General features: G+C 28.1%; 2 protein-coding genes across 3 annotated transcripts in view; one reads left to right on the top strand and one right to left on the bottom strand.

Moving 5' to 3' along the window:
• Nucleotides 1-1,191: 1,191 nt before the first annotated feature.
• Nucleotides 1,192-19,122, top strand: part of LOC148312713 (uncharacterized) — a 163,463-nt gene continuing 145,532 nt past the window's right edge. Inside the window, exon 1 of one of the 2 annotated variants that reach the window (XM_088274776.1) lies at nt 1,192-1,247. The gene's annotated coding sequence lies outside the window, so the exon portion shown is untranslated. The remainder of the gene's footprint in view (nt 1,248-19,122) is intronic. The other variant, XM_088274787.1, reaches the window with a different exon arrangement.
• On the bottom strand, nt 9,179-18,971 carry LOC148312716 (cytochrome b5-like). Its single transcript, XM_088274854.1, has 4 exons — nt 18,869-18,971; nt 12,357-12,488; nt 12,006-12,134; nt 9,179-9,898 (listed from the first exon to the last, which is right to left on the bottom strand). The coding sequence occupies exons 2-4, from the start codon at nt 12,474-12,476 to the stop codon at nt 9,797-9,799; spliced, it is 351 nt and encodes a 116-aa protein (XP_088130980.1). The 5' UTR covers nt 12,477-12,488; nt 18,869-18,971; the 3' UTR covers nt 9,179-9,796.

Raw genomic sequence — 19,122 nt, 5'->3', positions numbered from 1 at the left:
AAAACCTGAATGTTTTTTCTCCATTGAAAAATATTAATTATATTTAAAAAATAATTAAACAATACATTTTCTTCAAAACGCAAAAACAACACTTTCTGCCCTGTAGCGGGTAAATATTAAATACATTTTCTGGACATTCCGAAAACATGCACAATTAAAAATTGACGATTTTTGATTTATGACGTAGTTGAAAATCAATCATTAGTCTATGCAAAAGAACTGCTCTTAAATTAAACATAATTTTGAAGAATTACAAAGTAATGTTATAATATTAATAGTTACTTATGAAGCAAATACACATACAGTTTACGTATGTATCTTCATAATAAACTACCTTAGATAATAAAAGATCGAGAGAAACTTTGCACAATCAAGTATTTTAAATACTTATCTGTGGACAGGTCAGGCATTGGAATAATCGGCGGATTTGTAGGAGGCAGTGGCGTGTACAGAGAATTAAGGAGGGTATGCAGTAGAGGTAGGTTGTAAGGTAAGCTACGTACTACGTATTAGGTTAGATAGTGGAGGCAAGTAGTGAGGTAAGCTAGGTACTACTAAGTAAGGTAGGGTAGGTACTGGTTGCTATTTTATATACATATCACGCGGGTAAGTTAGGATAGGCACTGCTTTTCTGCCTATATGGAATGAACCCCCCTGGTATGAGAAGATGCACGAATGTGGAAAAGGCGAAGATTGTGTGCAAAGACAGATTAGTGTGGCATTATTTTCCCTCTGACCGCATTTGCGGGCAAGTGGGTTGATGGTTAGTTAGTTAGTTAATTTTATTTAATAAAAGTTTTTTCATGTGATCTGGGAGATTGTTTAAAAACATAAAAAAGGAATCTCGTCCTTTAGTTAGGCCGTTTTTGATAATGTGTCACAGTGTGAATTGATTCCTATCCCAGTCTCTTTTTCTCCAGTCCAGCTCTATCCTGTCCTTTTCGCACCTTTTTGAAGATTCTAGAAAAAAACTAATTGTAACATTTTATTGTTGCAATTCCTCAGTGCTAAGTTTGCCTTGGTTCGATGCACTCGTTTTAATCGCTTATCGAATTTCACTAAAACCGTATTTTAAAATCTTAAACACTTACGCGTTGAATTATTTAAAATAATACATTTGAAAATTAAAGATCTTTGAATACGCAACAGAACAAAGCTATTGTGATAAAAAAAACAAGAAACGTTCAGTGTGGAGTTCACAGCTTGTAAAACTTCTCCTTTGAAGAATCCGAAGTTCTACAAAAAAGGTAAGTCCATTAGCTTCATATCCTTAATAATAATAATAATAAAACCCTTATCCGCACCCCAATGGTGCACAGGGCACTGCATCATATAAACGCAGTGTTATCTTGATCGTTTACACATGAAGGTAAGGTGATCAGCCCTCCGCTTCAGGTACCAGTCCAGGGTAATATTGACTAAATATGACAGTGAAAAAAAAGTGTCCGCCTCCGTAGTGTAATGGTCAGCACGCTCGGCTACCGTTATGGAGGTCCCGGGTTCGATTCCCAGGGGGAGTAAAATAAATATAAGTGATTATTTTTTCATATCCTTATCATTCTTATATTCTTATTAATGTACAAACTGAAAATGTGGTTATCCTAAAAAACCCAAGGTTTTTTTTTAATTTTACGAGTGAGTTTAAAAAACGTAGGGTTTTCAAAATTTGACCACATGATATGAAGTGAAATTTAAGTTGAAAGTATTAGAAGTACAGGTTAAAAAATGTGCGTTTAAAAAACGTGGGATTTTTTTTTAAATACCAAGTGATATGACGTCTTATTTAGGTTGAAAGAACTAAAATGTACAAATTTAAAAACATGTGTTGAAATAACGTAGGATTCTTAAAATTTTTAACATTTGATATTATTTACCATATCGTAGTCATACAGGAGAAAGTGACCAACTAACAAAACGTAAAATGTTCAGGAGGGCCATTTAGGTCACTTTTGCTTGGCAACAAAATAAACACCAATGCATTTAGTCACTTTTAACAAGTCAATATGTTATATTTCAAAATTAAAAATCCTTTGGGATTTTTTTACAGCAATATTAAGCTAGTAAAATATAACATAGACAATGATCACGTTTTTGTAAAAAATGCACTTGGTCACATTCTCCTGTATGACTACGATATGATGTTTTAGCCAAGTTGACATTTTCAATTGCGGAAAATCTTTGTTGAAAATCGAATGTTGAGCATGTCCTCTGAGGATCTTTAAAAACTATGCTTCTCTGCATTGTATGTATGTCCCCACTTGAATCAACATCACACACACACACACACACACCCTCTTACACATTTCACACATGCACATTTTCTTTCATAGATACGTGTTTATTTGCTAGATCTACACTAAATACTTAGTACTAACTAATCTTATGTTTCTGTGGTTAACTATAATTGGCTTGTTTAATGTATGTTTTTTTAATGTTTTGTTTTGTATATGTTGCTGTTGTTAATCAATATAAATAAAAAATAAGACTTCAAATTTAAGCTAAAAGTAATAGGAGTACAAATTTTTAAATGTGCGTTAAAACAACGAAGGTTTTTTAAAAATCTTACCGTATGATATGACGTCAAATTAAAGTTCTAAAACTACCCTCTGAGATATCTTAATATCTCAATGTAACGGTTGTGAACACAACTTCAAAAAAACAGGGTTGAAAAGTTCAAACAGGCTGTTAGGGGCGTAATAAAATATGCCATCATATTAACATAATAGTTAGGAAAACTTTTTGGATAGTCCCATCGTAATGTCCAAGCGAATAGCTCCAGAGGACGATATTTTCAAAAGGTTATTTGCACAAAGTCTGAAGAAAGGTTATAACATTGGTGGGGCGTTTTTCAAACCATAAAGTTGGATTATTTCCGCAGATATGGGCGGAGACTGTACGCCATCCAAGCATCTTTGAAAATATAATTGGTTTTATCGATTTTTAAATACAATAAAATCCTACAATTTTCTAGATATTAATAATATCGGACACAGGATTATTCACCCTACGCATGTCGAATGGAAAGTGTCTCAATTTGATATGAAACATGTATCTTTCATCCCTTATTATGAAAGAAGATGGAAGTCTGAGCATTTTAGGGCTTAAGTGAAAATATAACGCTACCGCAGTCTGTTTTTGTAAACATTTTCATCCTTTTTCACATTCTGTCATCTCCTTGTACATACCCGACGATTATTCCAAACTTGCCTACTTTGAGGTATGTGAAATACTTTTTTTTTATGTTTTTTTAAAATTGTATACATTTATTTAAATGACATTTTTTAACACATTTAAAAACAAATATTTTGTAGACCCACAAAGCCACCTCTTGTGTCTTGTCGGTGGAGTTCTTTTTTAATTCATTTTTCATTGTTTTTAATCATTTTATCCTAATATACACACAAAAAGGAGAGAAAAATAAGAATATATACAATTCACAAATTTCACAAAATTAACTCTTGATCATTTACTCAATCTTTTATTTTGCCTTTGTTCCTTATTTTATTTGGACCTTTAACATCCGTGAGCTACAAATTAAAAATGTTCGGAACGATATATTGCAGTGTTCGACTCCCATATTTATTGTTAATTCTTGGGAACTCTATCAAACCTTATTTTAATTAAATTAAACATTTGAATAATCCACTGAATTGAGTTTTATTTTTATTTACAACTAGTTTCGAAAACGACAATTGTTTTCATCTTCTGGTACAAATTAAAACTAACGAATAAAAATGTATTTAGGTGTATATATGGGTTAATAAATATAGGTAGGGGGGTTAAGGAACAACATTTTTTTGTAAAAGGAAACATTGAAATAATGGTAACGTATTTTGAAACAGTATAGTATTAATTACTGTTTTATCTGAATTTAAATTTGTATGTATTTCTATATTTTCTAAATTATTCATGACTTGACCTTAATTTGTATCAAACCTTCATAATATTCATACTTAATCATGCCAAGTTTTTCTTGGTTTTTCTTTGCTTCTATTTCCAACAACAACGCGTTATTTACAATGCTGGAGGTCCCGAGATCCTTTTTCAGAGGGGTCAAAATAAATGTTTTTGTTTTTTTTTCACTATTATATTTATTTTATATTACCCTGGACTGGTACCTTAATTGTAGGGCTGATAAACTTCGTTTCATGTCTTTAGCGATCAAGATAACACTACTTATATACGATGCAGTGCTCTATGCACCGCTGAGTATAATCAAGGATCAGAAGAGAGAAAGAGAAAACATAATAAACAATGGGAATATCTTTCGAAAAACTTCATTCATCTTTCACTTCTAGTTTTAGCTTTTAATTTCGCTTCTACTATGTTGATGGTAATGTTTAAATATCAGAATATTTCCATATCATCCTATTTTTTTATTCTCTATTAATTACAATAGCTTATTTTTTTGTTCATTCTTCTCAGACCTATTATTTTGTGACATTTTTCTTACACCAATTATCTTATACGAATCTATGGGATTTTTGTGTTGTTTTTTGCAATGTGAAGGTTTGTTAGAATTGTTGCATTTTCAATATGCTTAGGGGATGAGGGTTGTAGCCTCGTAAAAGAAATTTATAATGTCTGTCTATAAAGCCTGATATTAAAACTTGATGCAGAAATGAACTAACTCAGAGTAGAATCTGATTTTTATTGCACTCGTTAAAACGCAACTGATTGCATTTTTTTTTTTCATCAACACATAGATAAACTTTAATATTTCAATTTATTTTATTTCAATATTTTATTAACGAAGAAAGAAATGTAAGGCATAATTGACATGCTGACCTAACGGTTTATCAGACATTATGTTCCATTTCGTCAACGATTGTTTTTGTACGAAAATTTAGATAAAACATTGTACCTATTCAATTTATATTTTTAAATTTAGAAATACAAAAAAAAATAATTCAGATAAAACGTTAATTCAAAAAAATCTTGTTACTAACCCCCCCCCTTCCTTATATTTATTAACCTATATAAATACCCCTGAGTATATTTTTTGTTCGTTAGTTTTAATTTTTACCAGAAGATGAAAACATTTGTACATTTTCGAAACTAGTCGTATATATAAATAAAACTCATTAAAGTGGTATATTCAAGTGTTAATTTAAAAAAAAATCAACATGTCATTCCGCAAAGTTAATGCCGAATCAATAATTAATTATATTTTGTATATTAAAAGCATTGTTATATTTGTGGTATGGTAATATAAACTCTCATTATCATTCATCGTAAATTTTGTGTAATAACACTTTAAAAAACACTACTTTGTGACTACCAGTTTCAGAATAATCATTCCACCATCAGATAAAATGCTTAAAAAACTATATTTTTCAAATTGTAGTTTTGTATAAATGCCAGACCGTAACAATATTTCACTTTATTCTACATTTCATTCAATGATGGAATAATTATTCTGAAACCGGTCATGAAGAAGCGTTTTTTTTAAATGGTATTACGTAAAGTGAACGATAAATGATAAGGAGAGTGTTATTCAATTTATTTTTATTATGTAGTATTAAAAAAACAGTTAAAAGTATGAGGCGTTTTAATTTTTATTTTGCAAACTGGTTTCGTAAGAGAGAACAAAGCGTTTTATTTTTGTTACTATTTCTAACTAGCTAACTAATCATCACCCCGCTTCCCCACATGGGTAGGCAGAGAGAATAGAACGCCACACCAATCTGTATTTGCACACAATCTTAGCCTGTTCCACATACACGATGATTATTCCGACTCTTGGCCTGACTACTTTCAAGTATTTGAAATACTTTTTGCTATGCACATTTTAATATGATTGAATTAATTTATGTATTAATTTTAAAATCAATCACACATTTTTTAGTCTATTAAGTTGTATTTTATTAACAAAAATACATAAAAAATAATATTGTGACAATTGTTTCGCCTGTTAATGGCATTTTCAAACAAAAAATCTGTGTTTGATCTAAATATTTATAATAAAACCCTTATCCGCACCCCAATGGTGCATAGGGCACTGCGTCATATAAACGCAGTGTTATCTTGATCGTTTACACATGAAGGAAAGGTGATCAGCCCTCCGCTTCAGGTACCAGTCCAGGGTAATATTGAATAAATATGACAGTGAAAAAATCACTTATATTTATTTCACCCCCCTTAGGAATCGAACCCGGGACCTCTAGAACGGTAGGTGAGCGTGCTGACCATTACACTAAGGAGGCGGACAGTATTAATACAAAGATTGAAATGGAGTTCTACAAATCAAACGCCAAATCAATAAATAAGTGATTTAATTAATGTAAATTGAATAGTTTATTTTATATTTTCCTTAATGTAAGTAAATTTTTATTTACATTTTTTCCACTTATTTTCTCCTCATTCATCTTTCATTTATTAATATTCCAATATATTTTGCCGAAATCGCCCGTAAATGAGTAGAGGCTTTAAAAAATATTATAAAAAAATGTATTTGAATATCATCGAATGCTTGAATTCCGCGAATACATTGTAGAAGCTGCACTGGATCGGTTTTCAATATATTTAATTATTCTTCACCCCCATTACTGAAGGTATCCATTCATCCCCCTAGGAAATTATTTTAAAACACCCCCTGTAATCACGTAAAACGAATCGTGAAAAGTAAATTCATTTTTCATGGAGTTTCTTTCAACACGTTTACATTTTTAATATGTGTATTTAAAACATATCTTCAGGCATGAATATGTACTTTCCATCCCCGATGATGACAAGGTATATTAATGATAAAAAAGTGACAAAGTATAAGTGGTAAAAAAAAGTTATCTCTCTAAGCACAGGGGCTTAGTCTCTTAGTTTTGGAGAGAATTAACTAACTTAAAAATAGAATGATATATTTTATAAATCTCTACTAATGTCTCCATTTTTTTTATCTCAATAAAAATGAGGAAAATTATAAATGTCTGGGTATTTACAAGGCCTGCGACCTGTCAAAGGCAGGATATCTGATCACTTTACACAGTGTTACATTCCCCATTTTACCCATGATCGACAACTACACTACTCAAAATTTGGATCTCTTACATATATGATCAACCTCATGACGTTCCAAGATTGAGTAAACAGCAGCCATCTATTATTGGATTAAGAAAACTTTAATTCACACCTTTATCTGTATTCAAGATCCGAACCCGGATTATTTTACATACTGGAAAATGCCAGAAAATCTGATTCTCAATTTTTATGCAACACATACTCAGACCAGTTATTTTATTCACAATATTTTGAGTGTGTCCAAATATGATCGTGACTTTGAAAATTTGAGTAATCATCATCATATCAGCCCGTTGAGGTCCACTGCTGGACAAAGGCCTCCCCCTTCCGCCTCCACTCCTCCCGATCCTGCGCCGTCCCCATCCACTGTCTTCCAGCAAACTTCCTGATGTCGTCCACCCATCTCATCGGTGGACGTCCTTGAGGCCTCTGGTTCCTCGGTCTCCACACCAGAACGCGTTTCGTCCATCTGTCGTCGGTCATTCTGGCTATGTGACCGGCCCATTTCCACTTCAGCCAAGCAATTCGCTCTACCACGTCACAGACCTGTGTCTGGCGTCGGATCCAATCGTTCCTTTTTTTAACTTTTTTATTGAAAATTGGAGTAAAGTGGTTCTCAATCATTGGTAGAATAGTAAACATACATTACAAATGATCATTTAAATAGCCTATAACAGTTTAAGAACTCTGTAAATACCCAGACTTCGATATTCTTCTGCATCTTTGTTGAGATGTTAAAAAAATAAAAATAACTCCTTAATGGGGGAAAACCTAGATTGGTGGACTTAGAAACACCTAAAATGTTGTTTTTAAAATTTGTAAACGAAGAAATATGAAAAATGTATCAGAAAACAATTCTGAAGAAAATAAAATAATTTTTTTATTTACTATAATAAATCAAAGGTGTATATTACAAATGTTTTATTATTACTTTTAAATGATTAAGGTATTTTACAAAATTAATGCCAAATTGATAAATAATATAATCGTGAGATTATTTGCGTCGCCTACTTTCAAAGTACGCCAGATCCATGTACTCATAAGTCGATTTTACAAAAAATGTAAAATTCTCCGGGTAATATTTAATTTCAAAGATTTGTCATCTTTAGATGAAATATTATGAAATAGAGAATTTTTCCATTATTTAAAGATTTTTTCAGTATATAAAAAAAAACACGAGTCACAACCGATAATGACGTCATCTTAATTTTTGACCTATCCCCGCTCTCTGATTGGCCGATAGGGGTCAGAAGGCAAGTTTCATGAATATAGCGGAATTTGAAATACAACGGTGTTATAAAGTATTTTTTAGCAGGGTTTTCAAGTATATAAATATTTTAAGCAATAAAACCCACAATTGGCATTTCGATAGAGTATTTATTTTAAAGTCTTATAAAATTGGATCTGGCGGATTTTGAAGTAGGCGACACATTTGTGGACTCCCTCAAGGCTCTCTTCTTAATCCTCTTAATGAAACATAATTCGAAGATATTCTTCAAGGTCCAGTTCTTGCAACATATCGCTTACTTCTTTCAACAACGTCATAACTCAAAAAACTTGATTTTTCAGGAGAATGTTTTAAAAGTTTAAAAATATAATACAATGTATTAAAAATAAATATCAAGCCATTTATTGAACTTTTTACTGTGCGACAGATCTTTTTAGGTTAAACCTGAAGGTTTTTTCTCCATTTGAAAAATATTTATTGTATTTAAAAAAATAATTAAACAATAGATTTTCTTCAAAATGCGAAAACAATATTTTCTGCCCAGTAGCGGGTAAATATTAAGTTAAAAATATGCCTCTATTGCTGGGATATAGTACATTTTCTGGACATGCCGAACATGCACAATTGAAAATTGTCGATTTTTTATTTATGACGTTCTTGAAAGGAATGAGCGATATGTGATCCAAGCTTTTAATTATGATTAATTTATTTTTATTTCGAATATTTTTAATATAACTAACTACTGTACCGTCTCGCTCCTTCCCAGAAGGGATAGACAGAGAGAATAGAACTCCACAACACTCTGCCTCTGCAAACAATCTTCGCTTCTACGACATTCATGTATCTCCTAATACATAGGTACCCGCCGATTATTCCGTATGATAATCTGACGACGCCAAAGTATCTGAAATACTTGATCGTGCCAAGCTTTCTTCAGTCTTCTTTTGCTCCGATTTCTAACTAAAATCCTCATTTATTTTTTTACTGTTCTTCCTTCACTCATTCGTTCCACATTTCCAAACCATTTCAACACCTTTCATAATTTTATCGATAACGCCTTGCATTTTTAATTAATCTAAAAAAAAGACATTTGTATTTATCAGTATTTCTGAAAATACTTAAATTTCATACTGTTTCTGTGAGCCTGAGTGGCTCATTATTAGAAATAGGTATCAAATTGTGGTAGAGTGGGATCGAACCGAGAAACTCTGACTCAAGTGTCCGCGACACCAACCACTTGACCACAACCCAACACAAATTCACATTTTTTCCTTATTTCACCTTTCAAACATCCATCATACATCATTAATTTGAAAGATCGAATTTCGATTACATTCAAACAACTTTCATCCTTTTTTTGACAACTCATAAGTTTGGAAACAGGACTACTTTTCTGATTTTTATTTCGCTAAGGCTTTTGTTTGCTGTAACTGATTTTAGCGCACCATTCACTCTGCTCCCTGCATTCGCTCTCCTTTCTAAATCTCTATCAATCTTTCCATCCTTAGAAAACATACTTCACTTATTTTATTTTTATTTTGATAATTTCCATTTTTATCCACAAAGTCCACATGTAATTTTCGAAGTAAAAGATCGTTTCTTATCTTCTTCTCCATCTACTTTTGCCACTTTCTTTCTGTTTTGCTTCCTGTCACCCTGGAAATAAAAAAAATGTAAATATTATCAACTTCCCTATTTTACGGACTAGAAGATGCATCTTAATTCTTATCATTTTTTAAAAGAACACTTTAATCATTTCAAATATAAACTAGTCAAATAAAATCTTTTTAAAAAATGTTGGGTCTCCCGTGGAATATTTGCTGGAGTCTTCGCCTATAAAAAGATCGCATCATACGTAAACTATTGTGAACTACAAATGCACGTGTGTAGTGTACTACTCTTTTTATTGTACGATTCCCATCTCTACAATGTTGCCAGAGACACAGAGATCACTCTCCATATGGGTGGAATGCCTTATTTAAAAAAATATATATATATAAAATAAAATGTTGCCAGAGAGAAATATTTCCCACTTTATCGAATATATGGCCAGTTTTAATAAATTTCAAATCAAACACTGGAGATTTTTATATTTAGTTCGAGTATAAAACGCTTCTGAATTTTAAAGACAACTTTCTGAAGCAAAAAGTGCATCTCATAATTCATAAAATACGATATTAAAATATTCTGAACTTTTTATCTGTAATCTTTGCTCTAATCGTCTATGTGTATATGTATGTATATATATATATATATATATATATATATATATATATATATATATATATATATATATATATATATATATATATATATATATATTTATATATATATATATGTATATATATATATATATATATATATATATATATATATATATATATATATATATATATATATATATATATATATATATATATATATATATATATATATATATATAAATATATATATATATATATATATATATATATATATATATATATATATATATATATATATATATATACATATATATATATATATATATATATATATTTATATATATATATATATATATATATATATATATATATATATATATATATATATATATATATATATATATATATATATATATATATATATATATATATATATATATAACTATATATATATATATATATATATATATATATATATATATATATATATATATATATATATATATATATATATATATATATATATATATATATATATATATATATATATATATATATATATATATATATATATATATATATATATATATTTATATATATATATATATATAAATATATATATATGTATATATATATATATATATATATATATATATATATATATATATATATAAATATATATATATATATATATATATATATATATATATATATATATATATATATATATATATATATATATATACATATATATATATATATATATATATATATATATATATATATATATATATATATATATATATATATATATATATATGTATATATATATATATATATTTATATATATATATATATATATATATATATATATATATATATATATATATATATATATATATATATATATATATATATATATATATATATATATATATATATATATATATATATATATATATATATATATATATGTATATATATATATATATATATATATATATATATATATATATGTATGTATAAATATACATATCATGACTAAATATCATTTATCGACATAACATAATATGGATGCGTTAATGCGATAACGAGAAAATAGAATGGATTGGAAAAACGATTAATTAATACGACGCGATAAAGGTAATCACATTTTATCGTCTGGGTAATTCTAAATACTCGGTGAATTAAGATAACATTCAATCATATGCGTCGGATTTTTATCTCTGTATGAATGATATCAAGTACAAACTATATCAATTTTCCAAAAATAATATGGTGTTTTTCCGCATATAAATATAAGTACATTATCCAGTTAATCGTAATCTGGGTAAATACGGAAGTACTCACGATATTGTGCGACTCAAAATGTTAACATTCTTAACCATATTCCAACAATAATAAAAAGTAAGATTTAAAAATGCATAGATTACCACAATTGACTAACGAATCGTTTGGTGAATTTATTTTTCTTCTGACCCTCATACGCACTCCATCTAACTGCTTGGAAACGTCATATTTGATGGTTGGTTTGTTTTTATTTGAATATAGGTCATTACCTCTACTAATTGTCCTATCCTGAGTTTTTTGAGAATTGAAGCAGCATCAGAGGAGTGTCCCACGTCATCAAAATCCTTTGTTGCATCCTTTCCAGCCACTTCATCAATGAGATCTCTTCCTCCTGGATGCTTAAAAAAATAACAAAAAAGGGATATAAATTTATGTGAAAATACATCTTTTTTGAACCAAAGGAAACGGATAACACTATATTCTACTTCATTATCAGCCTTCTCTCTACTGCTAAATGCAGTCATCTTCTATTTTTTTTATTGAATTGATTTATTTAAAATCCCTGCTTATTGATAAATCTTTTTTTTTTTAATATTCTTTACGGTATTAATTTTTTTTACCTCATCGACGAATTTGGTGACGTCGTAAACTTGATCTCTGATGACGATCCACAAAGGTTCGCCGTTCGTTCCTTTTTTGGTTGAAACCTCGGCTAAGGTATATTCTGGCAAATCTGCCATTCTTCTGTTTGCCTGTGAACCCAAATTTTACATAAAATAAAATAAAATATTTTGTTGTAATATCTTTCCATTTTTAATTTAAGTTTTATATGGTAAATACCACTATTACTTCAAATATATTGTGACACGTGTTTCCATGCATTACTTTTTATATCACTCACTCTTGTCAACAACGTCATATATCAAAAAACTAAATTTTTCAAGAGATCGTTTTTAAAGTTTAAAAAAGTAATGAAATAAATTAAAAATAAGTATCAAGTCACTTATTAAACTTTTTACTCTGCAACAGATGTTTTTAGGTAAAACCCGAATGTTTTTTCTCCATTTGAAAAATATTTAGTATATTTCAAAAATTAGCTAAGCTTTATCTTTTTTTCAAAAAGCAAAAACAACACTTTCTGCCCTGTAGCGGGTAAATATCAAGTTTAAAATATGCCACTTTTGCTGAGATATGGTACATTTTTTGGGAAGTCCGAAAACATGCACAACTGAAAATTTACGAATTTTGATATATGACGTTGTTGAAAGGAGTGAGCGATATCAGATACGGAGTTTGAAAATGATGAATGCATTGAAATACGTGTCACGATAGATTTTAAGAAAAACTGGTATCTATCGAAGAATATAACCAATTTTGGGGATAACCAGAAAATGTATGGAAATGAAATGATTTGGCAAAATAAGGATGAAAGTAGACTTAATGCAGACAAAATGGGGTAGATAAAATGATGTATGATAGATATTCGAGAGGTAATTTAAGGAAAGAATGCAAGGCTGAGATAAGCATTTTCGATAAGATTATAAAAGGCGTGTCAAGATGGCTTGGACATGTGAATCGAATGAGTGAAAGGATAACGTTAAAATAAATTTATCAGGCGAATTTGATTGATAATATAGGAGCAAAGAAAGATGTAGAAAAACTTGGCAAGATCAAGTATTTCAAATACTTGAATATGGTCAGGTCAGGGAGTCGGAATAATTGGCGTGTATGTATGAGGAGATGCATGAATGCGGAAGAGGCGAAGATTATTTGCAAATACGGATTGGTACGGCGTTCTATTCTCTCTACCTTATTATCTCATCTCGCCTTTCTTAATTTGATCGATAATTATGTATTATATATAAATCAAACACAGATTTTTTGAGTCTACTAAGTTGCTTATCTCAGCCTTGCATTATTTCATTATATCACCATCCAAACATTACACATCGTTTCGCCTCTCATAAGTCTGAGAGATCGCATTTCAACTGCATTCAGTCTATTTTTATCCTTTTTTTGCCAACCCCACGCTTCATTTTCATATGTTATAGGGTTAGAAACAGGACTTCATTGTATACTGCCAGTTAAGCTTTCGCAAATGTTTTTTCCATGATAATGTAACTTATTCTATTACACCTTAAAAAATATTATTACCTGTTTATTTACAATATTTTAAATTAAATTGTCTGTAGGATAAACTTAAAGCGTTCCAGATAATGTCCTTATGGATAAATTCACTCAATAACACCTGGATATTACATCTATTAAAAACAAGCTGTTTTTGAAAATTATCTTTTAAATGGCATTTATGGTGTAACTACACATTTCACATTTTTCGTAATACTCCGATAAACTTTAGTTCAAAGCACTATGTTTGGGTTTTTTTAAATTCTCAGAATTTGTTAAATGATTCGTATTTTTATGAAAGTGCGTTATCTTTATTGCGTTCGTTGAAAGTATTCATTTATGACCGTTTTCATTAGATAAAAAGCATTTTATAAAGTTTTTATTAGTTTCTTAGTCATCATTTTTAAATCGTTTTCGCGTCGAAAAAATTCATTGTCTTTGAAAGCGAATTTCTTTGGTCATATTAAAATAAAAGGAGATATTTTAAATATTAAAATATTATAAACACAAACAGCATAGAGTTTAATGTGTTTTTCTGACTATTTTCTTTGTTTTATTTTCCGTCGCTCTGATGATATTTAAGAAACATAAAAAAACATCCAAGAAACACGACTACAACACAATTTACACACAACGAAGGTTTGATAGTCCCAAGAATTAACAATAAATATGGGAGTCGAACACTACAATATATCGTTCCGAACATTTTTAATTTGTTGCTGACGGATGTTAGAGGTCAAAATAAAATATGGAACAAAGGCAAAATAAAGGAATGGGTAAATGATCAAGAGTTAATTTTATGAAAATTGTAAAATGTGTATATTCTTAATTTTTTACTCACCAAGACAGACAAGGTGGCAACAGACTCACCAAGACACACAAGGTGGCTTGGTGAGTCTGCAAAAAAAAATTCTCTAAATATGTTTAAATTGTGATTTAAATAAATGTATATAAAAAAATATATAAAATATATATATATATATATATATATATATATATATATATATATATATATATATATATATATATATATATATATATATATATATATATATATATATATATATATATATATATATATATATATATATATATATATATATATATATATATATATATTTATATATATATAAATATATATATATATATATATATATATATATATATATATATATATATATATATATATATATATATATATATATATATATATATATATATATATATATATATATATATATATATATATATATATATATATATATATATATATATATATATATATATATATATATATATATATATATATATATATAATATATATATATATATATATATATATATATATATATATATATATATATATATATATATATATATATTATATATATAAATATATATATATATATATATATATATATATATATATATATATATATATATATATATATATATATATATATATATATATATATATATATATATATATATATATATATATATATATATATATATATATATTTATATATATACATATATATATATATATATATATATATATATATATATATATTTATATATATATATATATATATATATATATATATATATATATATATATATATAAGGCTGAATTAGGGATTATTGAAAAGATTAATAAAAGTTCTCTTTTAATAATAATAATAAAATTGGATAACTTATATAGCGCCATTTTCGTAAAAAAATACCTCAAGGGCGCTTCACGGTGAATGAATATGTTTGGTGGTATGAATATGTGGAGCGAATGGATAACGAGAGAATGACTAGCATAGTAAATTTGGCAAATGTGAACGGGAGAATAGAACGAGGACTGCTAAAAAAGTCTTGGAAAATTGAGAAAAATACCAGATTAATCAGAACCTAAAATCTGGTCATGTCGAAAGTTTACGTAACCGTAGGGATATGGATGTGAAAGAAACTAGGAGTGTTTGTCCGGACAGACAGTGAGGTGTTTCATGCTCTGCCTGCCCTTGCAGGGATAGGGCGAGATTGTAATAATAGAAATAATTTAATTAACAAATTTATTTACATATATTCTAGGGCTTCGATTCCAACGGAAAACTTCACTACGTTGTTTAGTTTTATAAAACAATAAAATTATCCAACTTGTTTTAACGACTTTTTTATTATAAGTACACTTTAACCTACCTGTTTCAACAAGAACTTTTGTGTGTGGAAGTTTTTAGTAAGGGAATGTAATTAATTGTAAATATTTTAATGTGTTTAATGTTTTAGTATTTAATAAACCCTGGTGATGACAAGGTTCTTGTCGAAACCGGTAGGTTAAAGTGTACTTTTAATAAAAAAGTGGTTAAAAAAGTTTCTTTTATTTGACAAAGTTTATTAAATGTGCCACAAAGTACCTGCGAAAAACATTTAAGAAAATATTAAAGTTTTATCTACGTTGAAGTGAAAAATGCTTGTTCAAAAGTTTTTTTTACTGTACGTTTCAATTAATATTTTCAACATCAAAATTATTATTAATATCTCAACACAGATGAAGAATATTCAAGTTGACCATATTCTTCTTCATCTATAATGAGATAAATAATATAGAATGAAATAACAACTATGTAATTTATTCCACATTAATTTTATTTGATCATCAATCTAGATGACTGGACTAGATCATCACTAGTCTGATGATGTCGGTTACGGCGAAACTCGGTTGCTGGTCAAATAAAATAAATGTGGAAAAAATACATAGTTGTTATTTTATTCTATAAAATGCATTTCCACCAAGAAATGTCAGTACAGAACTTAAATCTAATAAAAAATATGAAAAATAACTCGTATAATTGGAGATAATCTATATAAGATGACAAGTATTTGGACACACTCAAAATGCTGTAAATAAAATGGTGATTTTCTTCGTTTGAAGAGTAGGCTACGTTGTCATACGTGAATAACGTAACGTGAGGATGCAGCCGTAGTTGTGCTTACGGTAGCTGTACACGGGAAGAGCGACATCTGGAACAAACCTGTCATTGTTCAGGAGTCGTCATTATTATTCCCGGGGCGTCACGTGGATTTCCCACATTACCGGCGCGTCTCGTAACCGTCACTAGAGCCAGTGGCGGTACTTCCCTAGAAGCCCAAAAGCCCGGCTTGCCTAACAACTCCAAATAAAAATGACTAAATCTTGACCAAATGATTAAAAATACATAATTAATGTATGACTGTTTTTAAATTATCGCACGCTTATATGATTATTAAACACTTTGCATGCCATTATATGGTGATGGTACTTATTAGTTATGGTTGATATCTGAGGAAGATATTTTATTATAGTGAACATTTTCTTTATTTAAAGGTGATGGCTATACCTTACAAAAGTAACATGTATGCATATTCTTACAATGATTACAATACATTGTTTATATTTATTATACTTTCTGGGTGCTTACTATACTGGGAATGATTGAGGTGAAGATATTATAGGTACATCATGTATTCACGAATGTGAAAAATAATGGGCTTGCCTTACTGGTAAACCCTAGGCACGCCAATGCATTCAATGCAGTAGAGAAATGCATTCAAATCAATGTAATTTATTCTGCAATCGCCATTTTGCATGACGTTTTGGATATAAACTCGGAAAAACTATGTAGGCAGACCATGTAATGAATGACATCTCCTTGTAAAAAAAATGCACCTTCTTTTATAACTTTTAAGAAACGTCTGAGACATTACAATTTATCATTAGAATCCTAACTGTCCCTCAAACCTCCTCCCTTAGTTTTTCCCTCTACCTCCTCCCCTAAACTCCCTTTTTCCTTTGCCCTTCATATTTTCATGTTTTTTTAAATGACAATTAATAATTTTTGTTTTATTTAAATGTTCAAGTACTTCTACCCTCTGATTGCAAACAGCTATATAGTATCAAACGTTTTGATCAGTATCACATGTCTTTTTTTGGCTGGTTGGAAGATATTGCTTTTTAGCAATAAGGCCGCCAATGTACTTATTTCTTTTCTGTACATGATGTTTAAATAAATAAAATATTATGCTACTCCATATATGGTATTAATATAAAATGATAATTATTTAAGGGGGTTGGCAGAGAGAATTGATTGCCACACCGATCTATATTTGCAAAAGTATCTTTACCTCCTTTTCGTCCATGCATCTCCTCATATATACCCGCCGATAATCCCGCCTCTTGACCTGATATGTATGAAATATATATATATATATATATATATATATATATATATATATATATATATATATATATATATATATATATATAAACATATATATATATATATATATAAATATATTTATATATATATATATATATATATATATATATATATATATATATATATATATATATATATATATATATATATATATATATATATATATATATATATATATATATATATATAAATATATATATATATATATATATATATATATATAAATATATATATATATATATATATATATATATATATATATATATATATATATATATATATATATATATATATATATATATATATATATATATATATATATATATATATATATATATATATATATATATATATATATATATATATATATATATATATATATATATATGTGTGTGTAAATGAAAAAGTTAAGTATATTTATTGGCTACAAAATTATAACAATATAAACAATATTTTGTTTATTAAAGCATTGTTAACTTTGTGGTATGGTAATATTTAACTCTTTAAATACCATTCATCGTTCATTTTGTGTATTGTGATTCAATTGTCTTCTTTCTCTTTTTCAAAATTTTTTTTTGCACAAATGCAAACGTAATAATATTATCATGGTGACCTGATGATTGAATGATCATTCCGAAACCGGTAGTCATGAATAAGTGTTTATTAAAGTGGTATTACACAAAATGAACGATGAATGATAAAAAGAGTGTTCAATACAAAGAAAATTATTTGTACATTTATTAATATTTTTATATTCTCACCTTAATTTAATAACTTAAAACAAAACTATCACTTAACGACACCTGCAATCAAAACGCAACACTTTTCCTCTGGGAAGTTATTGACTTACAAACTACGTCTTGACAAATCAACGCGTCTCATGCAACTAATAGTTGGATTACTATATAGACGTAGATAATGTATCGTGAGAAGGTGCCTATAATCTGTAATCTGACAATTTCATATCTTAATCTCTTTTCCCCAAATTGAAAATGCAAAGAAAATGTTTTGAAAA

The sequence above is a fragment of the Brachycentrus maculatus genome, unplaced genomic scaffold (genome assembly GCF_059751285.1).
Source record: "Brachycentrus maculatus isolate JH-2025_06_01 unplaced genomic scaffold, ASM5975128v1 h1tg000035l, whole genome shotgun sequence".
NCBI classification, from domain to species: Eukaryota; Metazoa; Arthropoda; class Insecta; order Trichoptera; family Brachycentridae; genus Brachycentrus; species Brachycentrus maculatus.
Note: the sequence above shows the minus strand (reverse complement) of the source record. Positions and strands in the feature narration are given on the sequence as shown.

Bases quoted from the DNA above. Each gene is read 5' to 3' on its own strand.
- LOC148312716 (XM_088274854.1), bottom strand. From the start codon at position 12,476: ATGGCAGATTTGCCAGAATATACCTTAGCCGAGGTTTCAACCAAAAAA. The intron at 12,135-12,356 runs GTAAAAAAAATT...TATTTTTTTAAG, and splicing joins TCACCAAATTCGTCGATGAG to CATCCAGGAGGAAGAGATCT. The intron at 9,899-12,005 runs GTAATGACCTAT...TTTTATTTCCAG, and splicing joins GGATAGGACAATTAGTAGAG to GGTGACAGGAAGCAAAACAG.